The 10,594-nt window shown below is 42.4% G+C and overlaps 1 protein-coding gene across 1 annotated transcript in view; it reads right to left on the bottom strand.

The window, feature by feature from the left end:
- Window positions 1–4,331: 4,331 nt before the first annotated feature.
- The window catches only part of AEBP2 (AE binding protein 2), a 163,531-nt gene continuing 157,268 nt past the window's right edge, over window positions 4,332–10,594 (bottom strand). The window contains exon 9 of the mRNA XM_058443403.1: window positions 4,332–4,431. Within this exon, the coding sequence (XP_058299386.1) occupies window positions 4,410–4,431 (22 nt within the window). The 3' untranslated portion in view covers window positions 4,332–4,409. The remainder of the gene's footprint in view (window positions 4,432–10,594) is intronic.

The raw sequence follows: 10,594 nt of genomic DNA, 5'->3' as shown, positions 1-10,594 counted from the left end.
AATGGCACGATCTTGGCTCACTGCAACCTCTGCCCCCGGGTTCAAGTGATCCTCCTGCCTCAGCCTCCTGAGTAGCTGGGATTATAAGCACGTGCCCCCATGCCTGGCTAATTTTTGTATTTTTAGTAGAGATGTGTTTTCACCATGTTGGCCAGGCTGGTCTTGAACTCCTGGCCTCAGGTGATCCACCAGCCTTGGCCTCCCAAAATGCTGGGATTACAGGTGTGAGCCACCGTGCCTGGCCTAGATGGCCATCTTCTTACTCAGGTGGCAGAAGGAGCAAGGGAGGTCTCCAGGTTCTCTTTTATAAAGCACTAGTTCCATTTTTGAGGACTCTGCCTTCATGACCTACTCACCTCCCAAAGGCTCCACCACCTAATATCATCAGATTGAGAGGTAGGTTTCAACATATGAATTTTAAGGGAAAATAAACGTTCAATCTTACAGTCAGCCTCAGTTATTGACATACAGCCTCATGCATAGGGACTTTTTCTATATGCTTCTTGTTAAAGTACCTCCAAATTATTGGTTAATATTGATATATTTAATCTTTTCAAGTTACTTCATTGTAACAATTCTCCCTTCAGAATGAAGCAGGTCTAAATGCTCTAATTCTTAACATGCGTACTTGGAAATCCGTGTTTGATTTGAACTAGTGAAATTGAGTCACAAAAACATGTGACAAGTTTTATATGTTCTTGATAAATATAGTCTGCTATTAATATTTTCTTCATATTTTAGAACAGCAATTTCCAATGTAGGTTGCACATACTCCAGTAAATCAACTGATCTGCTGGAGACATAAAAGAAGAAAATATGAGAAATGCTATTTATATTTTTTATCTCATTCTTTAGAATTTTTGTATTGCCCTAATAATATATCAGTACGGTGTGTTTTAATCAGAAAAGTTTAAAAATAGTACATGTGGTAGCCAGGTGCGGTGGCTCACACCTGTAATTCAAGCACTTTGGGAGGCTGAGGCAGGTGGATCACTTTAGGTCAGAAGTTTGAGAACACCGTGGCCAACACAGTGAAACCGCATCTCTACTAAAAATATAAAAATTAGCCAGGCATGGTGGCATGTACCTGTAATCCTAGTTGCTCAGGAGGCTGAGGCAGGAGAATCGCTTGAACCCAGGAGGCTGAGGCTGCAGTGAGCCAAGATTGAGCCACTGCACTCTAGCCTGGGTGACAGAGTGAGATTCAGTCTCAGAAAAAAAGAAAAGAGTACATGTGGAAGTCCTAAGCTTTTGTTTCTTTATTCATACAATGAAGGTATAATAATAACCAACTTATTGAGTCAAAAAATTTTGAATATAGGAAAAAATTTATTTCATTCATTTGGGACAAAGAAGTCAGATTTTCTAACCCACAGCTGAGAGAAAGACTTGTGAAACTCTGGAGTGTAACACTTTGGGGGGTGTTTGTGGGGAGGAGGCTGCTTCCCTTGGAAAAACAAAATCACTTGACTTAAAAGTTTCAAGGTCCTGTAACAAAAAAGCAGTAGAATTGCGCCTTGAGCCCTCATTCTCATTCCCAAATCTGTTGTCGTCGTTTTGATTTTTGCTGTAGCTGCATCTTTGTGGATATCTAAAAACTCCATTATAGCGCTGGGCGCGGTGGCTCATGCCTATAATCCTAGCACATTGGGAGGCCAAGGCAAGAGGATTGCTTGAGGCCAGAAGTTCAAGACCAACCTAGACCCCATCTCTATTTTTTTTTAAATGTAAAAAAAATTTTAATTGAAAAAAGCCCCATGATAGCATGACACAGTGTGGCATAGAACAAATGTGGTTTAATTGGGGGGAAAAAACCTAGAAAGGATTCGGGGCCAGGCACAGTGGCTCTCGCCTGTAATCCCACCACTTTGGGAGGCCAAGATAGGTGAATCATCTGAGGTCAGGAATTCCAGACCAGCCTGGGCAACGCGGTGAAACTCTATCTCTACTAAAAATATAAAAAAAAAATTAGCCGGGCGTTGTGATTCATGCCCAGCTACTTGGAAGGCTGAGGGAGGAGAATCGCTTGAACCTGGGAGGTGGACATTGCAGTGAGCTGAGATCGCGCCACTGCACTCCAGCCTGGGCAACAGAGTGAGACTCTGTCTCAAAAATAAAGGATTCAGAAGCTTGAGTTTTAGTTCTGTTTCCACCACTTACTGGATGAGTGAACTTGGAAAATTCTTTTAATTTTGTTTTCATACCTCAGTTTCCTCATCCTGTACAGAGGAGACAGTAATCTCTGCCATGCCTACCTCAATTGTTTCAGGATACAATAATAACAATTATGTTTTCTTGGTCCATTCAAGCTAAGAAAACATTTATTGTTTTTGGACTCTACATTTATTGTATTTGGACTATTTTCTTAGTACGTATAATAAACTGGGTAGATTATAAACAACAGAAATTTATATATCATAATTCTAGAGGCTGAGACATCCAACGTTTAGGCATTGGCAGATTCAGCATCAAAGATCTAGCAAGGCTAGAGGCTGTGTCCTCAGACGGTGGAAGAAGCTAGGAGTCTCCCCTTGGCCTCTTTTATAAAAGCACTAATCCCATTCATGAGGGCTCTGCCCCCATGACCTAATTAGCTCCCAAAGGCCCCACCTCCTAATACCATCACTGTGGGGATTTGAGTTCGTCATATGAATTAGGGATGGGGGAGCATAAACATTAAGATCATAGTGTATGTCAAGACATTATGTCAATATATCTTATAAGTTGTGAAGAACTCACGAAGTCAGGCATTGTTTTTGTGCATGCACATTTAGAGGTGTTGCCTTGGACCGGGCTGCATCCAGCGCAGTCTTAGATATTTTCCATCTACGCAGTGAAAGACACTCATCCTCAACTCAGTAATTTTTGACACCATTTAATGTGAAAAGCAGCAGAACCTGCGGCTTTGCTGGCCACCCGACACAAGAGAGTGAATTCCTATGCAAATTAGGCTTAATGTGAATCCCAGCAAAGAATTTAAGAAGGGTGCTAAGGGAAAGGGGAGGGCCCCTGCCCATCTGCAGTTACGGAAGGCAAATCATTATATGTCCTGAAATCAGAAGGAAAACAAGGACAAGATATGTTCGGTTTCAGTATTTTTGGGAAAGTAACTGTGTACACAATTCAAAAGGGAAATTAATGCTCCCATTCCAAAATCATCATCTTCTGGAAAGAAAATCAGAGCCGTGTTGCTTCTTTTTAGCCAAACTCAGAAACTGTCACAAAGGACCTACTGAAGGAATATTAAAAGCTATTACTTTCCTTAGAATCACTTAATTTTATGGTACACAGATGGAATTTCTACTTTAGTAAGTATGTAATGAATATTTCAGACTTTAAAATTTTCCCCTAGCCATTTTTGCAACTCACAATTTGCTACTTAGAACAGTGAAAAAATATGACTGTTAATGCTGACAGTCAAAAAAGGAAAACTTTCTCCAGCATTCTTCTCTCACTGCTTTTTTATTGCTCATCTGGATTGGCCTGTAGGGTTTAATGGCCAAGGAATTAATTAGAAATGTCTGTTCTGGTAGAAAAGTTGCTGCTATTGCTTTGGTTAGTGATTTGTTTCTTAACATAGTTTTAAAAGCTAAATTATCACCAAGTAGTGAAATGCTCTCTCTCAATACATCCCTCTTCATTATTCTTAGCAATTAGCTGCAATTTCGGAAAGAATTTTGTCCCATTTTTCCATGATGTTGAGTAGGTACATGATCCAGAGGAGCTCTTCCTATTTCTACAAATCTTGCCAAGTCATTGCTTCCAAATCAGAGACCACACACTAAGATGGATATTGAGATTTCTTGGTTTCAAGGCTAAAACAAGTGGTAAGTGAGCCAAGCAAAATAAGATGAGGTGGCCCTGGTTAGGCCAATTCCTTGCCTAAAACACCTTCCAAGCACAATCACCATCAAGTTGTCTACGGCTCCCCAGACAGTGACCTGGCATTTCTTATTAGAAGAAAACCACTTCAGATTGACACTATTGGAAAAAGCATATGGAGTCCAAGAAATCAATAGGCAGAAAGAGAAAGTCAATGACAATGAACATAGTGACACAAGAAACCAACTAAATTAGAACCTTAATGAAGTGTTCCCTCAAAACTCTACCATTAGATTCAGTGTCTTCAGAATCAATATGACCCACCCGACTTAGGCATTCAATAATAATTGAATAAATAAAACCGAAAGCTTAGGCAGTCTGCAAAATTATCCAAGGTTAATTTCTCTCCAGAAATTTAGTTTTCAACCCTTGGCTTTTGGGGCTAGAGAAAGTTGCTGGTATTGCTAAAGAAGTACAAAAATAACAAGCACCTGGGCCAGCCGCGGTGGCTCCTACCTGTAGTCCCTGCCCTTTGGGAGGCTGAGGTGGGAGGGTTGCTTGAGGTCAGGAGTTCAAAACCAGCCTTGTCAACATGGTAAGACTCCATCTCTAGGGAAGAAAATTTTTAAAAAATTAGCTGGGCAAGGTGGTGCATGCATGTAGTCCCAGCTACTGGAGATGCTGAGATGCAAAGATAACTTGAACCCAGGAGTTTGAGGCTGCAGTGAGCTATGATAGTGCCACTGTACTCCAGGCTGGGTAAAAGAGCAAGACCTTGTCTCAAAAAAAAAAAAGAAAAAGAAAAATGAGCACAAGTCTCTGACACACACTGTAACTGGCAAGGCCTCCTAAGGACGACATCAACTTACACTGCTTTGAATGACCCTCAGCATAGTAACATATGCATCTAGAATTTACATACATTTCAATGATACTAAAATATCCCAGATATGGCCGGGCACAGTGGCTCACACCTGTAATCCCAGCACTTTGGAAGGCCAAGGCAGGCGGATCACAAGGTCAGGAGATCGAGACCATCCTGGCTAACATGGTGAAATCCTCTCTCTACTAAAAAATACAAAAAATTAGCTGGGCATGGTGGCAGGCGCCTGTAGTCCCAGCTGCTCGGGAGGCTGAGGCAGGAGAATGGCATGAACCCGGGAGGCGGAGCTTGCAGTGAGCCGAGATCACGCCACTGCACTCCAGCCTGGGTGACAGAATGAGACTCTGTCCCAAAAAAAAAAAAAAAAAGAAAGAAAGAAAGAAAAAAATCCCAGATATAAGAAATAAATGCTGTATAGAAGTACCTCAAAAATACTATTTTCAGATCTCTAATTACTGAAATAAACCTGGAAAAAAATATAAAGTACCAAAATGTTAATACATACTTTCTGGGCCTCATTATCAGTGAATAAAGCAGAGAACTAGAGGGTTAAATGCCCATAAAGTTTTTTGTGATGAATCAGAAGGAAATCATGCTGGAATTTGCTTTTCCTTCTTGAAAACAAGCTTGCATCCCTTTTCCAAATTATGTTATTTGGTCCCATGTGAGCTACTAATGACTTTTATAGATGACATTATCTTCTCCCTCCTTGATGTTGAATGCTGTCCATTCAAGTCACTTCAGAAATGGAATACAGGAAGCAAGCTAGAACTCCGCTATCCTACAAGGAAAGTACATGAGAGCTATGAAACAAAGATAAAATTTCTCGCTTGAATAGTAGTAGGGAGAGCTTTTATTCATAATGAAATGTATCCAGTGAGTTTAACATCTGTTTCTAAAGTCAACTACTGAGATCTGCTACTGATCCTGAATTTTTATCTCCAGTCTATTTCTCTACCTGGACATACCTCATTATCTTCCTTTCCTATTCCAACCCCATCGCATTTCTCCACACTCATGTCCTCTTGAGTAACCAATTGCCATGACCATTTCTGACGTCGTTTCTAAGGTGTTAATTAATTTGTCCTTCAAACTTAAGTAAATTTAGGGATGCTAGAACTAATAATAATAGGAAACCTTATATGGCATGTGTTCTGAGCTGTGTACATTAATTCACTCAGTCCTCACAACCCCACCCCTAAGGTAGATACTGTCATTCATATTTGCACAGACTATGGAATTAAGGCATAGAGAAGTAAAGCAACTGACTCAAGAGCTCAGCTCACAGCTAAAATTGGTTGGAATTCAAACCCTGGCAGTCCGGTTCAAGAGCCCATATCCTTCACTCCTGTCCTAGGCTGTCCCTCAAAAACAAGCAAACAAACAAAAAAGGCAAGATACAAAGTGGTCTCTTAATAACCCCTTTCCTATCACACACTGATTATGTTTGAAATTTTTCAATCCCTTCAGTGTGGTCTCCGCTTGTTCAAGAAGACACACAAAATAGGAGATGAGCGAAACAAAGCCTTCCAGGTGGAAACAGTCCATTAAAATACGCCCAATGAATGAATGAGTGAATGAATGAGATACTGGGCCCCTCTGCTTTCTCTCAGCCATCTGCTACCATTATTATTCCCAGCCAGCAGGCCTAACGCTTCCCTACTGATCTCCTTGCTCTGAACGCAGGTTTTCTGTGGACGTCTTCCTATCTCTGGCACCTGTCATGTACCTACAGGTCATCCAGCCTTCCTCTTTTCTCGTTTGCTCTCCTCTGCAGTCCGTCTGCAGTTCCAGGTCTGCATTACCTGCAGATTCTCCCGTGAAGCCGCATTGGCGTCAGCTTTTTATAATTTTGTTGAAATATCTCAGGCATATCAAAATATAACGAGCCCCACTTGGCTAAAGAAATAAAAAATGACAATAACTGCCTCAGTTGAAGCCTCTGTGAACTCTGCATGATCCTTTGTTCTCTTCTCTCCCCTGAATCAATCCCTACCCCGGATTTGGGGTATTTTGTATGCTTTTAATATGACTTCACAAAGAGTATATGGTTCTACTTGATCTTAAACTTTACAGAAAGGGTATCATATTGTACATATGCTATTCGCTCAGCATTATAGGTCACTTTAATAATAAGTGAAAGAAAATAAAAACTTTGTCCCCAGGACACAGGTTAAGAAAAAGAGCATTCCTCTTGCCATGCAAGCCCCGAGTGAGCATCTCCTGATTCCGTTTCCCCTCACCTCTCAGAGGTAACCACTATCCTGGCTTTGCCTTGCTTCTTTTCTTTTTGGGGGGTTTGGGGGGGGGGTTTGTTTGTTTGCAGGGGTAGGGAGTTGTTTGGGGGTTTTTTGTTTTCTTTTAGACAAAGTCTTGCTCTGTCACCCAGCCTGGAGTGCAGTGGCACAATCTCAGCTCACTGTAACCTTTGCTTCCCGGGTTCAAGCGATTCTCCTGCCTCAGCCTCCCAGGTAGCTGGGATTACAGGCGTGCACCACCACTCCAGGCTAATTTTTGTATTTTTAGTAAAGATGGGGTTTTACCATGTTGGCCAAGCTGGTCTCGAGCTCCTGACCTCAGCTGATCTGCCCACCTTGGCCTCCCAAAATGCTGGGATTACAGGCGTCAGCCACAGCACCCAGCCTGGTTTAAAGACAGGATCTGACTCTGTCACCCAGGCTGGAGTGCAGTGGTGTGATCTCGGCACAATGCAGTCTCTACCTTCTGGGCTTGAGCGACCCTCCCACCTCATCCTCCTGAGTAGCTGGGACTATAGGCATGTGCCACCATGCCTGGCTAATTTGTTTGTATTTTTGGTAGAGACAGGGTTTCACCATGTTGCCCAGACTGGTCTCGAACTTCTGAGTTCAACTGATCCCCCCATCTCAGCCTCCCAAAGCGCTGAGATTATAGGTGTGAGCCATCGTGCCTGGCCTCTACTTTTTTTTTATAGTTGCTACCACTTACGTACGTATCCCTAAATCAAGTATTACTCAGCTTTGCCTGCTACCTTATATAATGTTTTCAAATACGACTTTGGGACTTGCTTCCTCCATTCGATATCTTGGAAATTCTTCCACACTAATGCACATATTTTCACTACGGTGCAGTGCTACTTTCTCAGTGATTCTGCAACTTATCTACTCTACTATTGACGGGGTATTATTTTGTTGTTGTTTGTATTATTGTTCTAATCTCTCCATCTCCCTCTCTGTTTTTGTTCACTATTATAAACAAAACTGCTGTGAATACACTTGACCATGCCTACATTATCTATGTACAATAATAACTATTATTGTTCTGTCTGTAACTCAGGTTTTCCGGGGAGTAGTTTTAGTCATTTTTGTACTTTCTCTGTTTAGACATAAGCTCAGTGCATCCAGCGTTTTTTGCTCTGATCTTGTCATCCAAAGGGGTCAAATGTACTCCAGTTGGCCCTAGGAGGAACCATAATTTTGTAATGCAAGCAGGCTTCAGGTCCACTGTCATACTCTGTCTTTCTCACATCCTTTGGGATGTGTGTTATCCTGGTTTCGTTACTGTTATTATTGTTTTGGTTTTGGTCTGGGCCATTTTCTTTGGTGGCAGCCTCTGAGATGTTATAATTCCCCCTTTTAGCCTTTTCTGTGCCTCTCTCAAAGGCCAAAAAACAGAAACAAAAAGAACCTTCCAGATGCCTCCATGCCAGTCTTTGGCCATGGAGCAATTGGAGTGCTGCCTTCGGTGCTCTCCCCAGATGCATATTGGCAAAGGGACCGTTCCACAAGTCTCTCTGACTCCCCTGACTTCATCAGGAAGAGAGGCTTGGAATCTCCCTGGTTGCTTGAAGCATTGAGGACATAATAGAATTATCAACAAGGCCTGAGGGTGCAGTGAAATTTCAACCAATCTGATGATCTGAGTTAGTTAGTTTAATTCCTGGGATTACCTGGAAAGTAAAGACTGTTCTCTGGTAGAATAAACCAGTGGGATTATCCAAACGCTCAGTCCCAATACCTTAGAGGAAATCTATCCAATATGGTAGCCCCTAGCCACACATGGAGATTTAAGTTTAAATTATAAATAATTAAAATTAAATAAAATTTAAAATACAGTTCCTCAGTTACACTAGACACATTTCAAGTGTTCAGTGACCACATGTGGCTGGTGGCTTCCCTAGTGGACAACACAGACATAGAACATTTCCATCATCACAGAAAACTCTACTGGATGGCCCTGTCTTAGAGGATACTTGCATGAGAGAGAGCAAAGTGGGTACACTAAACACATGGTGATTGCAAACAGTAGGATCAGTGGATGACTGATATTGGCACTAGGTATCCAGATTCAGAACTGCAGTAACTGGGTTTCATTTCAGTATCCAAGAGAACTAAAAGCCAGAGGGTCTCACAACAGGGGTAATGTGCAGTTTCCAAGAGATTGCATTGTATATCAAAGTTTTCTTCCTCTATGTTGCTTTTTTTTTTTTTTTTTTTTTAGACAAAGTATCTCTCTGTCACCAGGCTGGAGTGCAGTGGCATGATGTCGGCTCACTGCAACCTCTGCCTTTTGGGTTCAAGTGATTCTCATGCCTCAGCCTCCCAAGTAGCTGGGATTACAGGCACATGCCACCATGTCCAGCTAACTTTTGTATTTTTAGTAGAGATGGGGTTTCGCCATGTTGGCCAGGCTGGTCTCAAAGTCTTAACTTCAAGTAAAACACCCCCCTCGGCCTCCCAAAGTGCCGGGATTACAGGCATGAACCACCACACTGGGCCTATGTTGCTTCTTTCTATACAGCTTTGTAAAAAAGAACTTTGTATCATTCTGTGGTTACTCAGTTCAGTCTCATATTTTCTTCCCACTCTCTGTACCAGTCTGGAGCCCTCAGATGTCTTTCCACCCCCTTCCCCGGCCTGCTTTGGGTAGCAGAGTGCTGAGCCATGCGAGCTGCATTTCCAAGGTTCCTTGTGGTTGGAGGATCTGGGATCAGCCAGGAGACGTACTTGAGTGACACTGAAGAAGTAAAGGACAGGAGAGGCAAGTGGGTTTCTCCCCCTCCTTCTCTGCCTTCACCAGCATCTCCAGCAGTGGCTCTGTCTCTGCAGCATCAGCTCACACCACCCAGGCCTAATGTGGCCTCATTTTCCACACAGTGATCCTGGCCTCTGGACTCCAGCATAACTGACTCCTCTCTCTGTCACCCCCACCTAAGAATGACATTAGCTTCCTGCCATTGCCGATATCTAGGTTGGCTCAGCATCTACTATTTGACTTCTCAGCAATCCCATCACCTTGGTGACCAATTCCTGCATTAAACTTCCTCTGTTCTAACTCCCCAGAATTGTTTCTGTGTTCCTGGTGGGCTCTCATACACCTCTACAAAATCCTCTTGTGCTCACATGGTAAAGCTGGCATGTAGTTCTTAGTTTTTGCAAACTCCCATCCCTTCCAGGAGTATATCAGTCTGTTTACATAGGCCAAGTTCACAAAATTAATTCCTCCCCCTAAATTGCATGCACATATATGTGTGTATGCTGTATCCTGCAGTATTTTACACTGCCAAGCCACCATGTTTACTGGCTGAAGTTGTGCCCGATAGAGTGGCCCCAGTATATAAGAGATGACTCCAGTCTGGTCCTCCTATGCCCTGGCTCGCCAAAAGGGATGCCTTCTTCTGACTAGTCTTTGCAGAAGAGCCATGTTTTGCAACTTATCTATCTAGAAGAGATTTCTCTTTCTGATTTGCAAGAAGGTAACTTTGTGGCAGACGTAGCTGCCACATACACATAGTACTATAGATCTGAAGTCATCTAACTGTATAAATTTCTGATGAGTAGCATTCGAGTCCTGAGGGTCTTACATTAAGAGGGCTTCTCGGCCAGGCACAGTGGCTTATGCCTGTAATCG

Source organism: Hylobates moloch, unplaced genomic scaffold (assembly GCF_009828535.3).
Source record: "Hylobates moloch isolate HMO894 unplaced genomic scaffold, HMol_V3 SCAFFOLD_8, whole genome shotgun sequence".
Classification (NCBI taxonomy): Eukaryota; Metazoa; Chordata; class Mammalia; order Primates; family Hylobatidae; genus Hylobates; species Hylobates moloch.
This window is presented reverse-complemented; position numbering and strand designations above follow the sequence as displayed.